The sequence below is a fragment of the Lissotriton vulgaris genome, chromosome 10 (assembly GCF_964263255.1).
Source record: "Lissotriton vulgaris chromosome 10, aLisVul1.2, whole genome shotgun sequence".
Classification (NCBI taxonomy): domain Eukaryota; kingdom Metazoa; phylum Chordata; class Amphibia; order Caudata; family Salamandridae; genus Lissotriton; species Lissotriton vulgaris.
In genome coordinates this window covers 724,408,968-724,431,243 of record NC_141698.1, presented here as the reverse complement: position 1 = coordinate 724,431,243, position 22,276 = coordinate 724,408,968, and the positions used below count along the sequence as shown (strand labels likewise).

At 53.5% G+C, this 22,276-nt stretch overlaps 1 protein-coding gene across 28 annotated transcripts in view; it reads left to right on the top strand.

Moving 5' to 3' along the window:
- Nucleotides 1-22,276, top strand: part of SVIL (supervillin) — an 807,080-nt gene that overhangs the window by 442,000 nt on the left and 342,804 nt on the right. For all 28 annotated transcript variants that reach the window (XM_086941586.1, XM_086941584.1, XM_086941578.1 and 25 more), the window contains one exon: nt 8,559-8,698. In XM_086941586.1, the coding sequence (XP_086797712.1) occupies nt 8,559-8,698 (140 nt within the window). The remainder of the gene's footprint in view (nt 1-8,558; nt 8,699-22,276) is intronic.

The following is a 22,276-nucleotide window of genomic DNA, read 5'->3' as shown; positions in this document are numbered from 1 at the left end:
TTAACCCGGGCCCTGAGCTCCGTATACAGAAGTCCCACCCATTTCCTGAAATTGGGCCCAATATCAAATTTTACCACAGCTGCCTCTAAAAATGGCCAATGAACCGCGTAAAACGCTTTTTCAGCGTCGAAGGAGGAACATATGAGGGTCCTCCCTCTGCTGCACCTCTAGGAGCCAATTATGTGTCAGTCGCAGGTTTTGTCTAGTTGCCCTGTCTGGCAGGAATCCCGTCTGATCCTGGTGCACCAGGCCTGAGATCACCCGGCGGCGGCGAAGGGCAAGGACCCTTGCCAGGAGCTTAGCCTCCACGTTCAGGAGGGAGATTGGTCTGTAGGACGCACAGTCCACGGGGGCGGGGGGGCGGCCTTGCTTATAAATAGGCACGATCGTAGCCATTCTCAGATTAGGCGAGAGGATAACCTCTTGCGCCGCATCTCTGAAGATTGCCAGGAGGTGGGGTGTCAGCAGGTTGGTGCCTTTCTTAAAGAATTCCGCCAGGATTGCATTAGGTCCCGGGGCCTTACCCGGTCGGAGTCTAGCCATTGCCTCTCTGATTTCTGTGGATGAAATGTCAACCGCTCGTGTTTCTTTGTCCTCATCTGCTAAAGTCGGGGTGCGGATGTTAGATAGGTAGCTCTCAATCTCATCCTGACTTCCTAGTTCCCTGGCCTTATAGAATTCCCGGAAGTAGACAGCAAACTTCTGGACTATCTGGGGGGTCTTCTCTCTGCAGCAGGCCCTGTCTCAACCACGCCCTCTACCCACCTGGCATCCTGCTCCCTATGGCTCAGCCATGCCAAGGGCTTTCTGGACTTGTCTCCAACATCATACGGCCTGTGCCGCGTTGCTAGTGCCTGTGCTTTTGCCTCGTTCGTCACCAGTCCTTCTACTGGTGTTGAGTATCCGTCAGTCGTCTGAGCACCTGTGGGTCCCTATCTATCTGGTATCGTCTCTCGAGGTCTAAAATGTGGGTTTCCAGGGTACTAAGTTCTTCTTGGGCTTTCCACTTCCACCAGGATATTCTGCTCTAGGTCCTATCTCGGAGCACGGTCTTGTCTGCTTCCCATATAGTCACTCCTGACTGTACTGACCCCACGTTTTCAGCGAAGTATAATTTTGTCTGCCCTAAGACCCTGCAGTATCTCAGGAGTATGCAATTCCCATGCCGATAACCTCCATCCCTGCTTTGGGCCCGGGCCCTCCCACCTAGCCGTACCAAGAGCGGCGAGTGATCCGAAATGCCCCTTGCCATATATTCAGCCTCATCAGTAGCCCCAAGTGCATGTCGGGGGAGTAAGACATAGTCCAATCTGGAGTGTACTTTATGTACCCCTGAATAAAAAAAGTAGCTTCTGGTGTTTGGGTGTAACCGTCTTCATACGTCTGTCAGTCCCAGGGTATCCACGTCTTTGCCAGCAGCGTTGCTGGGGAGACACCATCTCTAATCCCTGACCGGTCCATGTGGGTAGACATAACGTCATTAAAATCACCAGCTATGATGTACAACTTGTCAGGCGTGTGCAGTAGGACTTCCGCCAACCCAGACAGTGTCCTGGCCTGAAGTTTTGGGGGAGCATAGACTGAGAGTACGTAACCCGTTGTCGCCCACACGTTCCCGTCACCCCTACATATGTCCCTTGGGGGTCCGTCCATGTTCGGGTTACCGTAAAGGGAGGGGATTTTTTTATCGGGCTAGCCACCCCCCGTATATCCTGCATGGGCCAGCACTTTGTAACCTCCTCTTGCCAGGAAACCACATTTCGCTCCCTTCCAGTGGGTCTCCTGGAGGAAGACCACGTCAGGGTATAATAGTTTGATATGCGTCGTTACCAGCCCCCTATTGATTTTGTCCCCTAGTCCATGGAGAAGTGTGGCTCAGGGGTTAGAGGCGGCAGACCCGGAAGCTGAGATCGGTCCTGGACCAGGGTTCAATTCCCCGCCTCGGCGGGGTCTTGGGCTCAAAAATTCCACGGACTCGATAATTCTCGTTCTGGTGCCTACTCGACTCACGGGTTCACACTCTGCGACTCTGGGCAATAGCTTGCTTAATCTCCACTACGGCCCCTTGCGGCGGGATGCCTGGCTTTCACCTTGTGGATACCCTGCTGGGGTTACCTCACAGGGGAATACCAGGACGGGTTCCCAAGGCAAGCGCCTTGATGCCTTCGGGTGATACGTGCGCTATATAAATCGCAATACATTTACATTTACATTTACATTCACGTTCCATGTGAGTACCCTGCAGGCACTCCTCAACAGCCCACCCTCAGGTGTCCTATGGGCATCTACGGAGGCCATGGCACGTCAGTGGTCAAGTGCAACATTCTCGCAGGCCGGGTGGTAAGTGTGCCTACCGGAGTGTGTCTGTGAGCCAACCAAACATAAAGCAAAACAAACACCAAAACTGTCCCAACCAGAAAACTGGTGTAACCCCCCTGCCTCCCACCCCACCTCCCCTACGATTACCTCCCTGCAACGTGACTGGAAGAGGACTCTAGGGCAGGCAGAGGTCTGTCGCCCTCCCTTGCCCAACTTACACCACAAGTTCCAACGCATGTGGGTGCCCCAATACCAGTAGTACAAAGTCCAGAGAGATTATCGACGTTGGCTTCAAGACGGGATGAAAGGGAGAGGAGTTCGGAGAGAACCGATATCAGCAAAGTAAGAAGAAAAGGAGAAAATAGCAAGAAGAGGGAATGAGTGTCCAGCTCGCACACTCCAGCTTACTGTTTTTTGATGCGGTCAATCCCGCAGGCCCCTGTTCATGAGTTAGTCTGGAGGTTCCTTCTGGGATGCCCCAGTGTCAGTCCGCATTGTTTGTTCCATTGCCAATATTTCAGCCGCTGGGGGATGCATCGAGGGGTCCAGCGCCTCCTCTCCTCCGGATGAAGACTGTCCACTTTCATCATTGGCACCCCCGTCCACTTTGTCCTCCACCTGCTGCCGCCCGGATGGGCGGAGCGCACGTGCCCTCACCGAAAGTCTGGAGTCCAGTGATCCTCCGGTGCGTCGCCTCCTCCTCGAGCCCCTCGGGACATATGGGGTGGCTTTCAGGGTGCGGTCCTTTCGCAGTTGTCGCTGTCGGAGTAAGCAGTGTGGGCCCAGGGACCGGCCACCAGACCCACCAGCAGGTGCCTCCTCGCCTGCCGGTGCCGCCGGTCGCCCGGTGGGGGCGTTCTTCAAGCCACTGCCATACCTCCTCCGGTGTTTGAAAAAAGTGAGATTTGCCCATGAAGAGGACTTTCAACTTTGCCGAAAAAAGCAGCATGTATTGGATTAGCTTTCACGGAGTCAAAAGTGCACCTCTGCTTTTGCACGTCTCTGCTGTAGTCCTGGAAGATCATTATGCGAGTATTTTCGTGCTTGATTTTCCCCAGTTTCCAGGCCACTCCGAGGATCATATCCCTATTTTGGAATTTCAGAAAGCGGGCTATCACCGGCCGCGGCTGCGCCCCTGCAGGCGGGCGGTCCAGCAGCGCCTGATGGGCTCTTTCTATAACAAAACACGGGGAGAACTTATCCGCCGGAAAAGTGGACCACAGCCATGTGTGTAGAAAGTCCAGTAGTTTGACCCCTCGATTCCCTCCCTGAAGCCCACAAAGCGGAGGTTATTATGGCGGGCCCTGTTTTCCGCATCCTCCACCCTCCACAGCAGGTCCCTATGGGAAGATTAAAGGTCTCGCATACTTTTTGGAGGTCATGCATGTAGTCTTCCACCTCGCCCAGCCGCGTCTCCGCCTCAGTGACTCTGCCGGCCAGGTTTCTGAGGTCCTGTCGCAGTAGCGCAACCTCTGTCCCCACCGCTCCGATCTGGCCCTCTAGCGCGGTCCTGGACTCCTGGATCGGCTGTAGCAGGGTATCTGTGTCTGATCTGGCACCCTGGCGCTCCTCCTACAGGGGGTATGCGGGGGGGGGGTCCTTTGTGTATTGGTTCATCAGTCCTTGTTGCAGCAGTTTTGAGCCCCATCCCGGCACATACTGTGGCTAATAGCCTTACCACAACACAGGCAATGCCCGAAGATGGTGCACCAGGGGGAGGGGAGAGGCAATCCCCACGCAATCACACCGGTGTGTCGTCCCCCCGGGTCGTCCCGTTAGCAGCCATCTCCAGAGCGTCCACTTCATATGATAGGTCTGCCTCCATTTTCCACGGTAGCGAGGCGGCCGGCCCCAACCTCAATGGGCTTCTCCGATCTCTATGGGGTACTTCATCGGTGAAATAGAAGTGCTGCTGCCCCTCTGCGATAGTCAGTAGGGGGGGGAGCGGTCCGCGGGTCCCCCACCTCACCAGCCCCTCGCACAGCCGCTTCTCCGCTGCTGCCTCCACCTGGGGTCACTGTGTGTGGGTGGGAGGGTGGGGAGGGAAGGTGGGGGCTTTCATGCCTTCTCTTTCTGCCTAGTCCAGGCCCTCCTCTCCCCCCTGCAGCTACTCACCTGCCAGTCGATCTCCGCTCTGGGTACTTGTTCCGGACGCAGGGTCGGCCGATCCCAGCCGAGGGTCTCTTCCCCCATGTCGCACCCTCTCTCCTTCCTGCAGCCCCGCAAGACCGGAGTGCCTCCCCACAATCTTCCAAGCACTGCACCTATCTCTGGCAAGCCGTGGAGCCTCTTGGGGAGACGTGCCTGCCCCCAGCACAGGATGTCACTCGCGGTGTCCAAAGGCCTGCCCAGCGGCACCACAGCTCCAGCCGCAGCCAGTTTCTCAGTCCTCCGCCGCAGTGGGGGAGGGGCCCTCCTCCCCCGGGCCGCCACTGAGCACCAGCCGCACTCAAGCCTCCACGGACGGTGGGGGGAACCGCTCCGGTCCACCTTGGGATAGTCACTCACTCTAGGGTTCTACGCCGCAGGCCACCGCCTCCATCTGCAGGTACACCGCTTCGGGTCTCGTTCCTCAGACCCCGTGCGGTGCCATCTTGACTCGTCCCTCAGGTCGGAGCCGGTCCGGGTAACGGGCTGCAAAGCTAGATTTCGGCAGTGTATTGACCCTCCGTCGCAGCTGCACAGCTTAAGACACTATCCTAGGTGTCTTACAGGTATTCTCCAGGCCCGCAGGGCGCCAGAATCGTTGTCAGATGAAGCTTTCAGCCGGAGCTCGGCGAAAGCGCGTCCTACTCTGCCATGCTGCTGGCCACCCCCCTCTTTTGAAGAATGTTAAGGAGGGTGTTGTGATTAACAGTATCAAAAGGCTGCAGAGGTCAAGAAGAATCAGAAGGCACGATTCCCCTGCATCGAATATATGCAGCGCATCATCAATCACTCGCAGTAGGGCTGTGTCGGTGCTGCAATTTTGAATAAGCCAGACTGGAACATTCAAGGAGATTATTGTCCATAATGTGTTGGGAAAGTTGTTTTGCAACACATTTTTCTGTGATCTTTGAAAGGAAAGGGAGATTGGTGATGGGGCGGAAGTTATTGAGGTTGTTCGCATCTGCAGAGGGTTTTTTTTTTAGAAGGGGTGGGGGTAACCTGTCTTGTTTTGAGGACAACTGGGAGAGATCCTTGACTGAGGAAGAGATTAACTAGCCTGGTCCAGTAGGAGAGAGTATTGATATATAAATCAATTGCGATGACACTGGGTATGGGGTCAGAAGAATGGTTGGAGGGTTTGGTTTCAAGGATGCATTTGAGGAGATCATCTTCCGAGATAGCTGCAAAGTTCTGCCAAGTGATTAAGGATTTTGGCTCCTCAATGGGGATGGGGTGGGTGACCTGTTCCACCAGTGATGTTACCTTTTGATCGAAAAATATAGCGAACTCAGTTGCTTTCTTTGAAGCATCCTCAGGATTGATGGTTTGGGGAGAACAGTTTGGGGTTTTGATGAGGTTGAAAAGTTTTTGGGGTCTGTTTCTAGCTGAATCAAGGAGGGATCTGAAATGTGATATTTTTTCCTGGAAGATGTGCTAGTGGTATTTGGATCTTGCTGAACGTAAAAGATAGGTTGGAGGTGGATGGAGATTGTCTCCAAGGTTTCTCCAAGATTCTAAAGTTTTCCTTTCATCCTAGAGAGCTTTATTGAACCAAGGAGCTTAGGGGGTGGGTGTTTTCCTTTTGCTTTGGAGTGGAGCAACCGTGTCGATTTCGACTGCAAGGATTGAGAGGCAATAGGGAGTGAGATAGTTGACATCCGTATTGGGGTCTGGACTAGGAAGTGAACACATAGCAGAATCCGAGTCTCAAGATCAATGTTTTTTGTGTTGCGGAACCAATTGGAGGCCATTTTAAGTTGGCCGAGAGTTATGCGACAGAGGTGAAAACAGAAGGGAATGAGAAAATGGTCTGACCAGTCTACATGGATAGAGGGAGCAATGGTAAGCTGGTCTGATTTAGAAATAACAAGGTCCAGAATTGAGCCCTTGGCATGTGTAATTTCCGAGCAGTGTTGGACAAGATCGTTAGCTGAGAGAAAGGTTGCAAGCTTGTTGGCAGCCAAGTCTTCCACGGATCCCTAGTGGAGATTGAAATCACCTAGGAAGATTTGCTTGTCGCTTTGTGAATATTGGTCACTAATGAAGTCAATGAGTTCCTCCATGAAGGAAGAGCAATTACCGGGAGGGTGGTGGATGGCATGGAACCTGAGGGGTGATCCGTGATTAACTTGGTGTTCTAGGGAAAGGCATTCAAATGTGCGGAAGAGAATGGTGGGAAAGGCTTTGATTTGAAGGGAGTTTCTGAAGATATTCGCAACACCTCCCCAAATCTTGTCTGTTCTGTTGTTTCTGAGGATAGAGTAGTCAGTAGGTGTCAAAAGATCAAATAAAGTGTGAGAGGAGTCCTTAAACCAGGTCTCAGTGAGAAAAGAGCATGTTGAGATTGTGGTGGGTGATAGTGTCAGAGATTTCCAGTTTGTGTTTGGTTGCAGATCTGCAGTTATGGAGTATGCAATGTCGCTCAGAGGCAACTGTTTTGGTGATGTGAGTGTCTGGACTGATAAGGGAGATAGGATGTGCAGAAGAGAACCATCTCCTGCTGGACCATAATCTTCATTAAGATGTGCTATTCACTAGCTAAATAGCTGCCTCCGTAAGGGCTGGATGCTCCATGTACCAGGGCCAAAGCTGTTACCACTGCATTGGTATACAGAGTACCTGTCCTGGACATTTGCTAGATGGCTACAGGACCGTCCCTCTATACATTCATGAAGCATTACCTGAATAATCCAGTTTGCTGAGGGAAGCATTTTGCCCAATCAATCCTGCAGGACTTTCTGGTTTGAGTCCATCCATAGACCTACCTCGAAACAGGTACTTCTTTGGCAGCTATTCAGAAGAGGAGGAATCTGTAGCTAAAAGTCTCTCTGAAGGACCAGTTACTTAACGTTTGTTAACACCTTGGCTGCTAAGGCAATTTCCCTCCTATGCTGGAAATTGTTATTAGGCTTTATTCATGACGAGCTCAGCTCGTCATCAGCACAGCTCCAGTGTGCCTCATGACGAGCTGAGCTCGTCATGAGCAGGGAAGGGGTTAATGCTCTTTCTGATAGTCTTGACCTAGCACAGATTCCTCCCTCGACCCTCCCAGTCTCCCTGTTGTGCAGTTGGCCTTAATCCATTAATAAGATCCAAGTCTAAGAAGCTACATGCTGGACACATCAATTTGCTTTTGGGGCTCTGCATGTGGTGGTGCACAAGTGGTGCCTTTATAGGCCCTGTAAGTCCTTTCTGGAGTGCAATGGCATCAGTGCAGTGCCACACCGTACCACCTAGCGATGCCCAGCGGTGCTGCTGAAAAGTATCCGGGTCCTGCCTGACACCTGGGGAATATTCAAAAGGTATAGTCACTACCAGAAAAAGCATTACTGAAGGTATGGAAATTTTTCTTTGAGGATATATGTACCTTAGCGAGGCAAGGGCACTTTGCTTTCTTTCTTGGTACCTAAAATGTGGCACACCTTATCTGCCTTCTGGAGGTCGTTTTCTAGTGTACTCTTAATTGTTTGAGAATTTTCAGGCTTGGATAATTTAGAAATTTCTGATGTACTTTTGCCATTGGTCACATCTGCCGGGTAGTAGTGCGAAGCAACCTTAATAGTTTTCACTGCGCCATTTAAATTCCATAACATAATAGAACGCTTGCCTTGGGCCTCCGTTTGATAACGCAGCAGGTAAAGAGGAAGGGCTTGCAAATTCTGTCACACTTGTGTCATGAAATCACCTTGCCTGTTACACTAAAGATAATTCCAATGAATAAACTAGAATCAAGCGCTTAACAGCAAGAAATACTTTTGCACGAACAAGGAGAGGGAACACTATGTTAAAGGAAAGGAAAGGAAAGGAAAGGGTATGACTACAGCCTAAGTGTTCAGGCTCAGATTGACAAGATAAGCATTCCGTTGCCTGTGTATCTGAGAATTTCGAAAGACTTTTCCAGTTCGCTATGATTTCCATATTATACCTGCACGCTTTGTTTTTGCCTTTTTGTTATTTCTTTGGGCGGAAGGCTAACTTAGTTAATTTAATGATCGCATTAAACCACCATCATAGCAAATAGTGGAGGACAGCAATACATCCCATTTTCCTGGTCAACATTTTCATTTTTAATTATCTTCATCTGTTCATAGGAAATGGAAAAGTCCTTTGATTCGAAAAATGTTCCTAAGCCACGTTCAAGAAATACAGCTGTGGAGCGACGACTGCGGCGTGCACAGGACAGATCGCGCACTCAGCCAGTCACAAATGAAGAAGTGGTCATTGCAGCCACGTAAGTCCCAATAATGTGCACACTCTGGGGCATTGTGTTTCTAAAACTAGGATTTGGTGGTCTTTGATGTTCTATTAAATTAGTATTGCTGCAGGGTAACCACTTTTGATAAAAACATGATTACTGCTCTGTAAGTTCACGGAGCAGGATTTATCCTTGAAAGAGAACACAAAGCTAGAATCCAACCCTTACTGAGTAAGTGCCTCATTGGGTTTGCAAGCCATCCACTGCTTGTGACTAGGGTTGGCAGCACATTTACAGTTGTAGATGCTTTACTGCCAGGTGGAGTTCTTGTATTGCTTTCATAGTTCTTTATCCTTTTTTCTGGCCCTTGGTAATAAGTCAGAAGTCTTTCCAAAGCAATATGGTCTCAGAGTCCCTAGAATCTGAAAGAAACACGTTAGTATTAGATTCATTACCTTAGAATATCCCCAGGCGTCAGTCTGGATCCGGAAACTTTTGCGTAGCAGTACCCCTGCGCGTCGGTAGGCGTCGTCTGCAGGCATCCCCTGCGGCTCCGCGTCCGTCGTTGGCGTCGTGCGCCGTGATGAAGTCGCTGGAGTATATAGACGCCTCCTCCGCGCGCTGTCAGTTCTTCTTTTTTCCGCGCCAGTTAGCGCAGATCCGAAGAGCAGTACTCCGGTCTTTTGACCAAAGTTTTGAATCTTTTGATAAATCTTCTTACGGTGCCGGTAGGATGCCTGGTTTTAAGAACTGTGATGACTGCGACCGCACGATGTCGGTCATGGACCATCACCGCCTCTGTCTCCGGTGCCTGGGCCCCGACCACGACGTGGACGCCTGTGTCGATTGCCGAGTCTTGACGAAGAAAGCTAGGCGGGAGAGGTCCCGCAAGCTACTCGAGCTGCGAGTGTCGGCACCGCGTCGAGAGGTCCCGGTCCGGCCGGAGGTCGAGGGAGCAGTCGCGGAGCCGTCACGAACGCTCCGGAAGTCATCACCATTCCTCTGGTAGGAAGCACAAGAAGTCGGGGCGTCGTCATCGTACCCCCGACTCCCCCCACCGACGCTCGCGTGATGCGGCCGGGGGTTCGGGTAGCCCCACCCCCACGGCTCCGCATGAGCTGCCAGCGCGGCCTGCTCCATACCCTACGGTCCCTGGGCAAAGCGCGTCGCCCGAGGAGATAGCTTCCTCATGGCCATGAGGAAGCTATCTTCTCCGACGGGGCCTACGGCGCTCCTGCCTCGACGCCGTCGGGTGCTCTGGCCCCGGCGCCGCTGACGGCTCCGGTCCCGGCGCCGCAGGGGCCTTCAGGGTCGACGCCGGCTGGCCCCCATACCCTCTCCGAATCCGGTCACGGAGCCGAACCGGCGTCGCACGACAGAGTCCGGCGCCGATGGGGGCCTATGAACCCCGAGGAGCCGGTCTACTATGTTGATCCCGAATATGATGAGGAGGCAGATTGCGGAGAGGATTGGGAGGGGTCTGAGGACCCTCTGACACTTGAATGTCAGTACACTGCGGACTGGGCAGGTGACTTGGGTGAAGCCAGTGGTCTAGACGACTCCCGTAACCCTGGCTTTGTCTCGCCTCCTACCGTGGCTTCGGAGGAGGGGGCTGCTTATTCAGTGATGTTGATGAGGGCTGCCGTGAGGACTAACATCCTCACTGAGGGCCTCAAACCGCAGTCATGCCCACAGGAGCCACTGCTGCCGTTCAACGAGGCCTTGTATGACGTTCTTTTGGGCACGTGGTCCAGGCCCGCTTCAGGTTCGCCTGTTGATAGGAACTTGGCCAGACGCCACCGTTTGCGTTCGGATGACCCCAAGTTTCTGTTCACCCATCCCACCCCTGAGAGTCTGGTGATCCAGGCCTCCACTTCCCAAACCGCATTCCCGTCGGCCCCGCCCGACAGGGAATCAAAGAGGTACGACCAGTATGGCAAAAAGGTCTTCTCGTCCCTGAGTCTGGGACTGCGGTCTTGCAACACCGCGTGCCTCTTGGGGAGCTACACCCACTCTCTGTGGGACACGGTCGCGGAATTGCTGCCGGAATGTCCACCGGAGGTACGGGCAAAGCTCGGCAAGGTTATGATTGAAGGCCGAGACGCAGCAAAATACTCCATTAGGTGTGGTCTTGATTCGACCGACTCGCTGGGCAGAGCGATGTCCACGACGGTGGCGATTCGTTGCCACGCCTGGCTGAGATCCGCCAACTTCTCGACAGATGTCCAGAATGCTTTGATGACATGCCGTTTGATGGCTGTCGCCTGTTTGGTGACAAAGCGGACCACGCGCTGGAGCGCTTCAAGGACTCCAGGGTCACGGCCAAGTCCTTGGGTCTGTCGACCCAGCGCCAGCAAACGGGTTCGTTTCGCTCCTTTCGTGGCCAAGGAAGGGGCGGTCCCAAACGTGCTGCCAGCCACGCGCCGCAACAAACTTATCAACGCGGTGGCGGCCGTGGAAACCGCCGTGGAGGCGGTCGGGGACAACGGCGAGGTCAGGCCACACCTCCCCCCGCAGCATCTGCCACAAAATCCTCCTAGTCCGTGCTTTCAGGCCCATGTGACGCCAGTGGGTGGCAGGGTTCGCCATCACCACTCCCACTGGCGCACCATTACCTCGGAAAGGTGGGTGCTGCAGATCGTCCGAAGGGACTACTCCCTCCCCTTCGAGACCACTCCTCCAGCCATGCCACCGCAGAACCACTGTGTGTCGGGGGACCACTTGGCACTTCTGAAGGAGGAAGTTACGGCCCTCTTGGCCAAGGGGGCCATCGAGCGCGTTCCTGGGCCAGAAGTAGGGCGTGGTTGCTATTCCCACTACTTTCTGGTACTCAAGAAGGACAAGGGGGGCCTACGTCCTATCTTGGACCTAAGGAACGTCAACGGCTTCCTCCGTAAGGAGAAGTTCAAGATGTTGACATTGGCTCAAATCTTGGCTGCTCTCGACCCGCAAGACTGGATGGTAGCGTTGGACTTGCAGGATGCATATTTTCACATCCCCGTCCTGCCGGCCCACCAGCGTTACCTGCGGTTCACGGTAGGCCAAGAGCACTTTCAGTTTATCGTGCTCCCCTTCGGCCTTACCAGCACCCCACGGGTGTTCACAAAGGTGATGGCGGTGGTCGCAGCCCATCTGCGCAGGTTAGGGGTTTCAGTCTTCCCCTACCTAGACGACTGGTTGTTGAAGGCGGGCTCGCCCCAGACAGTCGTCCACCACCTCCAGATGACGGCAGACCTCCTGCACGAGCTGGGGTTTTCCATCAATGTGCCGCAATCACACCTGTGTCCCTCTCAAAAGCTCCTTTTCATCGGAGCGGTTCTCGACTCGGCGCAGTTTCGGGTTTATCCTCCGGAACGGCGAGTCCAGGATATACAGGCTTTGATTCCCATCTTCCAGTCGTTATCCCGCGTTTCGGTCAGGTTGACACTGCGGCTGCTGGGGCCGATGGCTTCCTGCATCCTTCTGGTGCATCACGCCTGGTGGCGGATGCGGGCTCTGCAGTGGGACCTGAAGTTTCAGTGGGCCCAGCATCAGGGCAACTTGTCCGACCATGTCTTGATCTCGGAGGGCACTGCGAGACAACTACAGTGGTGGCTTACGGACCGCGATTGGGTCAGAGGCAGATCCCTCTCCCTTCCCCAACCGGAGCACGTTGTTGTGACGGACGCGTCCCTCCAGGTCTGGGGAGGCCACCTGGGAGAGGCGGAGATCAGAGGCATCTGGTCTCCGGCGGAGTCCCGGCTCCATATAAATTTGTTGGAGCTACGGGCGATTCGTCTAGCACTGAAGGCATTCCTCCCTGTTGTCAGCGGGAGTGTGGTGCAGGTGTTCACGGACAACACCACCGCCATGTGGTACTGCAACAAACAGGGCGGGGTGGGGCGTGGACCCTTTGCCAGGAGGCTCTGCGTCTCTGGCAGTGGCTGGAACATCAGGGGGTGACCCTGGTGGTTCAACACCTGGCGGGATCTCTGAAAGCCAGGGCGGACAAACTCAGCCGTCGGTGCTCGATGGATCACAAATGGCGTCTAAACTCGGACGTGGTGCAAGGCCTCTTTCTGCAATGGGGAGAGCCTTGGTTAGATCTATTCGCCACAGAAGAGAACGCGCAATGTCATCAGTTCTGCGCGTTGGAGTTTCCAAGACGGCACTCGCACGGCGACGCCTTTCGTCGCGAGTGGAGCTGCGGTCTGTTATACGCCTTTCCGCCTATACCACTTCTGCCCAGAGTGCTGAAGAAGATCAGGCGCGACCGGGCCCAAGTCATCCTTGAGGCTCCGGACAGGGCTCGAAGGTAATGGTATCCCGAGCTACTCAGCATGTCAGTCGGTCACCCGATCCACCTGCCCCTTCAGGAGGACCTTCTGTCGCAGCAGCAGGGGACGGTCCTCCACCCGAACCTGTCCAGCTTCCACCTTCATGCGTGGAGATTGAGCGGCGACAGTTGAGGCCATTTGACTTGCCTCCTGAAGTCTGTGATGGGATTCTGGCAGCCAGGCGTTCCTCCACAAAGTCGGTATACGCCTGCCAGTGGAACAAATTTGTGGCATGGTGCACAGCAAAGGCTGTGGATCCCCCTTTCTGCCCCTCTTTCTGAGGTTCTCCTCTTTCTTCTCTCTTGCCCAGCAGGGTTCTGCTCTGGGCTCTATCAACGGCTACCTTTCGGCCCTTTCGGCCTTTCTGAGGCTGCCTGATCAACCTTCTTTGTTCAAGTCCCCTATTGTAACAAGATTCTTGAAGGGCATCACACACATGTATCCTCCTGTTCCGTTTGTGATGCCTCAGTGGGACTTGAACCTGGTTCTAACTTTCTTGATGTGTGCTCCCTTTGAGCCACTTCATTCCTGTCCTCTCCGTCTCTTGACTTTAAAGACGGCCTTCCTGGTTGCCATCAACTCTGCCAGGAGAGTGAGTGAGCTCCAGGCTCTTTCTGTCAAACCTCCTTTCATGTCCATTCATCCAGACAAGGTGGTTCTGAGAACTAGACCTTCTTTCCTGCCCAAAGTAGTCTCTGCTTTTCACATCGGGCAGTCCATCACCTTGCCCTCCTTCCCGCCTCTTCATCCTTCAAAGGATGAAGAGCGGCTCCATCGTCTGGACCCAAAACGTGCGCTTTCATTTTATATGGATCGCACACGTCAGTTCCGGGTGGATGACCAACTGTTTGTTGGCTACGTGGGTGCAAAGAAGGGACGGGCGGTGCATAAACGGACCATTTCTCGGTGGGTCGTTCTATGCATCAAAGCGTGCTACTCTTTGGCTCGAAAGGAGCCTTCTGCTGGGCTGAGGGCCCATTCCACTCGGGCCACGGCGGCTACTACTGCCCTGGGTCGGGGAGTCCCCTTGCAGGATATTTGCCAGGCGGCTACGTGGGCCTCGCTGCACACTTTTGCGAGGCACTACTGCCTGAACAGTCAAGTCCGGAGGGATGGCTTCTTTGGCCGTTCTGTCCTCCTGGACTTTCTGGTGTGAAATTGTATTGGTTCGCAGGCCCACCACCGGGGTTGGTATTGCTGGGGTATCTATTCTAAGGTAAGGAATCTAATACTAACGTGTTTCTTTCAGATGAACAAGTTACTTACCTTCGGTAACGATATATCTGTAAGAAACATTAGTTAGTATTAGATTCCTTACCGCCCCACCCATCCTCCCCGTTCTGCGAACTGATACTTGGGGTTAATGACATCCCTTTCAGGGCCCTAGTTTCAATGGCCCCATTGTTGGTTCTCACATGGCTCTGCCTGTTCTGGCGCGGAAAAGCTGTGTGCAAAGAACTGACGTCAGCGCGCGGAGGCGGCGTCTATATACTCCAGCGACGTCATCACGGCACACAACGCCAACGTCGGACGCGGAGCCGCAGGGGACGCCTGCAGACGACGCCTACCGACGCGCAGGGGTACGGCTACGCAAAAGTTTCCGGATCCAGACTGACGCCTGGGGATATTCTAAGGTAAGGAATCTAATACTAACTAATGTTTCTTACAGATATATCGTTACCGAAGGTAAGTAACTTGTTCTTTAAGAATAGATTTTCTTAAAAGGAATTGTGGTTTCTGTTTAAGTTCTCATTTAACAATTGCTTATTGTTTTACCAAATGCCTACTTCATACCAGTAGTGTCAAAGGTTTGTTTATTTAGTACAACTAGGAAAAGCACACTAGGCATCATGCTTACTTTCTCTGCCTTTCAGCAGTTTAATGTCTTTTATTTGGAGAGCCTGACGCCAAACGAAAACGTGTATAAAAGAGGTGGCATGCATAGGTCCATAGATGACTTTGAGATCAGTGTTAGCTAGCAGCTCTTAGAACACATGCCTGAAATACTGTCCACAAGTGAATCTATAAACTGTCTATAGATTCTAATTATTTTCACTTTACTAAAGTTCAGGGCCTAAGAAAGTAGATTCATACTTGTTGAGAAAGACTGCTCCTGTGTGGTCGGTAACTTAATAAGCATCTAATTCCATGCAAAGAAGCATGTTTCAAGTAGAGCTTCTGAAATTATCTGTTGAAGTCGGCACACTTGCTGTCGGCCATAGTGCTTGGACCTCATTTCTTATTCCATATGTGCCTATTATGGCACAAAATAGCCTGTCTTGTCCATCAACTAATTCACTGTCTATTTTTGATTCATGGCTGAGAGGCTTGCTCTGTCTGCTGGTTTGTAATGCTTCGTTATCTAGCTGTTGTCTTGAAACTCTAGTTTTAAGAAACCAAGATCCCACACCAATTCCTTGTCCTAGTTTGCTCGCAGGGTATTGGCTTTCTCAGCCTTGAGCTCATTGGACCGCCTCACAAGGGGCTTAAACAATTTAAGCCGTCCCCTCTACATTGTCATAGATCATCCTGCTGAAGCCACACACACACACAGAGCCACACACACACAGCCCCACACATACGCCCAGAGCCACACACGAGAGCAAGCACAGTGAGGGGGCAGGGAAGCAAGCACAGCGAGGGGAGCAAGCACAGCGAATGTGCAGGGAAGCAAGCCCAGCGAGGGGGCAGGGGAACCAGGGGGCAGGGGAACCAGGGGGCAGGGGGGAGCAAGCACAGCCAGGGGGCAGGGGAAGCAAACACAGCCAGGGGGCAGGGGAAGTGAGCACAGACAGGGGGCAGTGGAAGACAGCACAGGCAGGGGAAGCAAACACAGCCAGGGGGCAGGGGAAGCGAGCACAGCCAGGGGGCAGTGGAAGACAGCACAGCCAGGGGGCAGGAGAGCAAGCACAGCCAGGTGTCAGGAGAGCAAGCACAGCCAGGTGTCAGGAGAACAAGCACAGCCAGGTGTCAGGAGAACAAGCACAGCGAGAGGGCACGAGAGCAAGCACAGCGAGGGGGCAGGGGAAGCGAGCACAGCCAGGGGGGCAGGGGAAGCGAGCACAGCCAGGGGGGCAGGGGAAGCGAGCACAGCCAGGGGGGCAGGGGAAGCGAGCACAGCCAGGGGGGCAGGGGAAGCGAGCACAGCCAGGGGGGCAGGGGAAGCGAGCACAGCCAGGGGGCAGGGGAAGCGAGCACAGCCAGGGGGCAGGGGAAGCGAGCACAGCCAGGGGGCAGGGGAAGCGAGCACAGCCAGGGGGCAGGGGAAGCGAGCACAGCCAGGGGGCAGGGGAAGCGAGCACAGCCAGGGGGCAGGGGAAGCGAGCACAGCCAGGGGGCAGGGGAAGCGAGCACAGCCAGGGGGCAGGGGAAGCGAGCACAGCCAGGGGGCAGGGGAATCAAGCACAGCCAGGTGTCAGGAGAGCGAGCACAGCCAGGGGGCAGGAGAGCGAGCACAGCCAGGGGGGCAGGAGAGCGAGCACAGCCAGGGGGGCAGGAGAGCGAGCACAGCCAGGGGGGCAGCCAGGGGGCAGGGGAAGCGAGCACAGCCAGGGGGCAGGGGAAGCGAGCACAGCCAGGGGGCAGGGGAAGCGAGCACAGCCAGGGGGCAGGGGAATCAAGCACAGCCAGGGGGCAGGAGAGCGAGCACAGCCAGGGGGCAGGAGAGCGAGCACAGCCAGGGGGGCAGGAGAGCGAGCACAGCCAGGGGGGCAGGAGAGCGAGCACAGCCAGGGGGCAGGGGAAGCCAGCACAGCCAGGGGGGCAGGGGAAGCTAGCACAGTCAGGGAAAGCGAGCACAGCCAGGGGGCAGGGGAAGCGAGCACAGCCAGGGGGCAGGGGAAGCGAGCACAGCCAGGGGGCAGGGGAAGCGAGCACAACGAGGAAGTCAAGTCAAGTCAAAGAATTTATATAGCGCGCTACATACCCAGAGGGTCTCAAGGCGCTTGAGGAGGGGTGGGGAATTACTTGTCAAATATCCACGTTTTAAGTTGCTTTCTGAATGCTAGGTGGTTCTGGGTAAGGCGAAGGTAAGTGGGAAGTGAGTTCCAGGTTTTAGCTGCCAGGTAGGAGAAGGATCTACCTCCCATGGTGGTTTTGTTGATGCGGGGTACAGTGGCAAGGGCTTGGTTGGATGATCGTAGCTGGCGGGAGGGGGTGTAGAAGGACAGTCGTGTGTTGAGGCATTCTGGTCCGATTTCGTAGAGTGCTTTGTGTGCGTGGGTTAGGAGCCGGAAAGTGATCCTCTTATTGACAGGAAGCCAGTGGAGGTTTTTCAGGTGACCAGAGATATGTTCTTTACGCGGGATGTCTAATATGAGCCTGGCTGAGGCGTTTTGGATTCGTTGGAGTTTTTTCTGGAGTTTAGCTGTAGTACCGGCGTAGAGGGTGTTTCCGTAGTCCAGTCGGCTCGTGACCAGAGCGTGGGTGACCGTTTTCCTAGTTTCGGTGGGGATCCAACGAAAGGTTTTTTTGAGCATGCGAAGAATGTTGAAGCAAGATGAAGAGACGGCGTTGACTTGTCTGTTCATCGAAAGTGAGGAATCCAGGATGACGCCCAGGTTCCGTGCGTGGTCTGTCGGGATGGGTGCTTTTCCAAGGGCTTCTGGCCACCAAGAGTCGTCCCAAGCAGAGGGGGAGGTACCTAAGATAAGGACTTCTGTTTTATCTGAGTTCAGTTTCAGACGGCTGTGTTTCATCCATTCGGCTACTTCTTTCATTCCTTCGTGTAGGTTAGTTTTGGCGGTGCTAGGGTCATTGGTGAGTGATAGGATCAGTTGAGTGTCATCCGCGTAGGAGATGATGTTGAGGTTGTGTTGGCGTGCGATGGCCGCGAGGGGGCTCATGTATACGTTGAAAAGGGTGGGGCTGAGTGAAGATCCTTGAGGCACGCCGCAGATGACTTCAGTGGCCTCTGACTTGAATGGTGGAAGGCGGACTCTCTGTGTTCTTCCGGTGAGGAACGAGGTGATCCATTCCAGTGCTTTTCCTTGTATTCCGATGTTTCTGAGGCGCTGTAGAAGGGTGCTATGGCAGACTGTGTCGAAGGCTGCAGAGAGGTCGAGGAGGATGAGGGCGACTGTGTCTCCATTGTCCAGTAGAGTTCGAATGTCGTCTGTTGCTGCGATGAGGGCGGTCTCCGTGCTGTGTTTTGCTCGGAAGCCGGACTGTGAGGAGTCAAGGGATTTGTTGGCTTCGAGGAAGGTGGCGAGCTGGTTGTTGACTGCTTTCTCGATGACTTTGGCCGGGAATGGAAGGAGCGAGATGGGGCGGTAATTTTTGAGTTCGGTGGGGTCCGCTGTGGGTTTTTTCAGAAGGGCGCCGAGTTCAGCGTGTTTCCAGCTTTCTGGGAAGGTGGCGGATTCGAAGGAGCAGTTGATGACGTCTCGGAGGTGCGGTGCTATGATGGAGTCTGCTTTGTTGAAGATGTGGTGAGGGCAAGGGTCTGTGGGGGATCCTGAGTGGATGGAATTAATCAGGCGTATGGTGTCCTCAGTGGAGATAGGGTTCCAGTCATTAAGGGTGTTCGAGGGGGGGTGAAGGTCCAGTAGATGGTTGGGAGGGTTGGTCTCCGGGTTGGTTGTCGAAGCTGTTGTGGATGTCTGCAATTTTGTTGTGGAAGAATGAGGCTAGGGAGTCGCAGAGTGCTTGAGAGGGGGTGATGTCGTTAGAGTTGGCCGGGGGATTGGTAAATTCCTTGACGATGTTGAAAAGTTCCTTGCTGTTGTGGGCGTTGTTATCTAGTCGTTCCTTGAAGGCGGTTTTCTTGGCCTTTCGGATCAGTTGGTGGTGTATGCGGGTGGCGTTTTTGAAGGCGTCCTTGGTGCTGGTGGTTGGGTCTTTTTTCCAGGCCTTCTCAAGGGAGCGGCAGAGTTTCTTGGATTTCTTAAGATCATCGTTGAACCATGAGGCCTTCTTGCTGCCAAGTTTGCTTTGTCGCTTTTTCAGTGGTGCTAGGATGTCGGCGCTGTTGGATATCCATAGGGAGAGGTTGGTGGTGGCTTGGTCGGGGTTTGAGGAGTGGGCTGGGGGGTTTAGAAGAAGCGATGAGGAGATCTGGTTGATGGTGATTTTGTTCCAGTTTCTTTGCAGAGTTGGTTGGGGGTGGTTGTTGGGTTTGAGCTTGTTGTAGGTAAAGTGAACGCAGCTGTGGTCAGTCCAGAGGAGAGCCGTAGTGTGGCTGAAGGAGACATGATTGCTGGAGGTGAAGATAGGATCGAGAGTGTGACCTGCGATGTGGGTGGGGGAAGTGACCAGTTGTTTAAGTCCGAGGTTGGCGAGGCTGTCCAGAAGGGTGGTGGAGTTGCGGTCGTTGTTCTTTTCAAGGTGAAAGTTGAGGTCTCCCAGGAGGATGTAATCTTTGGAGGGGAGTGCGCGTGGAGTGATGAAGTCCGTGATGTCCTCACTAAATTGTGTGCGGGGTCCAGGTGGTCTGTAAAGGAGGGTGCCTCTGAGTGTGGTCTTGGGGTCGATGTGGATCTGGAAGTGAAGGTGTTCAGAGTTGGCGAGATTAATGTCAGAGCTGGTAGAGATGTGGATGGATTTCTTATGGACGATAGCGATTCCTCCTCCTGTGTGGCCAGTACGGTCCTTGTGTATGATCTTATAATCTTCTGGGATGGCAATGGTGATGTCTGGGGCGGAGGAGGCGTTCATCCATGTTTCTGTAAGGAAGGCGACGTCCGGAGAGATGGTGTCTAGTAGATTCCATAGGTCAATGGCGTGCCTGTGGACCGATCGGGTGTTGAGCAAGATGCATTGTAGGTGGTTGGGGTCGGGAATCTGTGGTGTGTTCGTTGCGGAGTTGTTGACGGTGCCGATGAATTTGCAGGAGTAGCATGAGTAAGGTCCATGGGTGGGTGGGTATACCAGCACAACGAGGAACAGCGTGGGTGGGTGGGTACACCAGCACAACGAGGAACAGCGTGAGTGGGTACATCAGCACAACGAGGAACAGCGTGAGTGGGTGGGTACACCAGCACAACGAGGAACAGTGTGAGTGGGTTGGTGGGGACACCAGCACAATGAGGATCAGCGGGGGGGACACCAGCACAATGAGGAACAGCGGGGGGGACACCAGCACAATGAGGAACAGCGGGGGGGACACAAGCACAACGAGGAACAGCATGATTTATAATTTGATTTCAGGTCAAAAACAGACCTCAATGAAGCCTAAAGCTCACAACCTACTATATTGAATTATTCTGCCCAGCACTTAACTGCTAGGAGCAGTTACTTCTTACAGCAGAAGGAAGGGTTAGAGCAGGCAGACCCTGAAGCAGAGGTCAGACCCGGGACCAGGGTTCAATTCCCGACGCGGCAGGGTCTTGAGCTCAAATGTCCATGGACTCGATAATTCTCGCTTCGGTGCCTGACCTAATCATGGGTTCACACTCTGCAACTCTGGGCATTAAGCTTGCTTAATCTCCACAACGGCCCCCCCGCGGCGGGCCGCCTGGCTTTCACCTTGGGGATGCCCTGTAGGGTCTATCTCACAGGGCAAAGCCAGGACGGGTTCCCAAGGCAAGCACGGAGATACCCCTTCGTGGGTCGATTCTGGCGCTATATAAGAAACATAATAATAATAACTTGCTGATACTTTTTCAAGGCAGTCTTCCCAATTGCAATCATATAAGGCCCTCGATATGAATGACCTATTAATTCCCAAGGGGCCAGAAACCGCTTCAGAATTATGAGATTTGTGGAAGCACCACAGATCTTTTTATTTTACCCGGAGATTTCGACTGCTGAAAACAGACAAAATCTGTGTGAAAGCATGGAAAAAAATGTGAAAATACCAGGGGAATTAGTACCAGTGTTACAGATTTTACCCAGTAATTCTTTATTTCTTAGTGGTCTGTTAGGGTCCAACTTGTATTTTCTCTGTATCAGTAACTCTACGGGTGGGACATTCCTGCCCACTTTGCTTGGCCAGTCATAACGAGGGCCTTAGACATTTGTTTCACTGCTTAAAACATGTAAACACCCTGGTAATCAGTCCTTTTCACCCCGCTCTAAAGCTTTCAAATAACAATACGTTGGCGTATTTAGGTGCTCTGCCCACACAACCAGAGCACACTTAAATTTAAAAAAAAGGGTAAAAATACATTTATGCATCATTTGCCTGAAGTGAGAAGTGCACCCTGTGATGGAATAAACTTCATTTATATTGCAGTACTTCAGGAAGATGATTCATTTTATTGTTAATTTACAACAGCTGAGAGCGGGGGTGGGTGGGTGACGCGCACAACGATGAAGAGCGGGGTGGGGAGTGACTGACACCAGCACAACCAGGAAGAGCGGGGGTGGGGGGGACGGACACCAGCACAACCAGGAAGAGCGGGGTGGGTGGGACGGACACCAGCACAACGAAGAAGAGTGGGGGGGGGACGGACACCGCTACAACCAGGAAGAGCGTGCCTGGGAGGGGACGGACACCAGCACAACAAAGAAGAGTGGGCGGGTGATGCGCACAACGATGAAGAGCGGGGTGGGGGGTGACTGACACCAGCACAACCAGGAAGAGCGGGGATGGGGGGGGACGGACACCAGCACAACGAAGAAGAGTGGGGGTGGGGGGACGGACACCACTACAACCAGGAACAGGAGCAGGCTGGGGACGGACACAAGCACGACTAGGAACAGCAGCGGGGGTGTGGACGGACACAAGCACAACGAGGAAGAGCGGAGCACAACTAGGAAGAGCAGGGTCAAAACCTAACCTGGAGTGGCAGCGGGGCTGTTTCCGACAACGAAGCTAAAACAAAATGGCTGCCGCAAACCTCCGAAAATTTCGGATTCGGGGGCGTGTTTTTGGCGATCTGATTGACTGGTGACGTCACAGGTGGAAAGAACGCAACAAACACGCCCCCGAATCCGAAAGAGACGGGGCTTGATTAGAGTGAAGCCCCTCTCCTCCAATGGGCTGACCTCCGTTTAGGAAGCCAGCCAATGGAAAAGAGATGGAGGAGAGAGGCGGGTTCAAGCCCAGTCTAAAAAACATTAAATCTCCGACCAAAGACTGCGCAAGCGCAGCCTTTAGGTTCTCGACCTAAAAAACGCTTCAATAAGGCGATAATAATTTTTTTCCATGACAATGCGAGATCTGTGGTGAGTATGGGGACACTTTAAGAGGCTTTTAAAGTCCCAATCCGAGGCATGTGCATGGGAATTCAAACAGGGGTTCTAAAAACACTTTAGAATAGATTGAAATACATTGAGGATACAATACAGGGCCGCAAACACTACTACATGCAGCAGCATACAGGTGATATACTCGCTAAAAAATGATCACGATTAA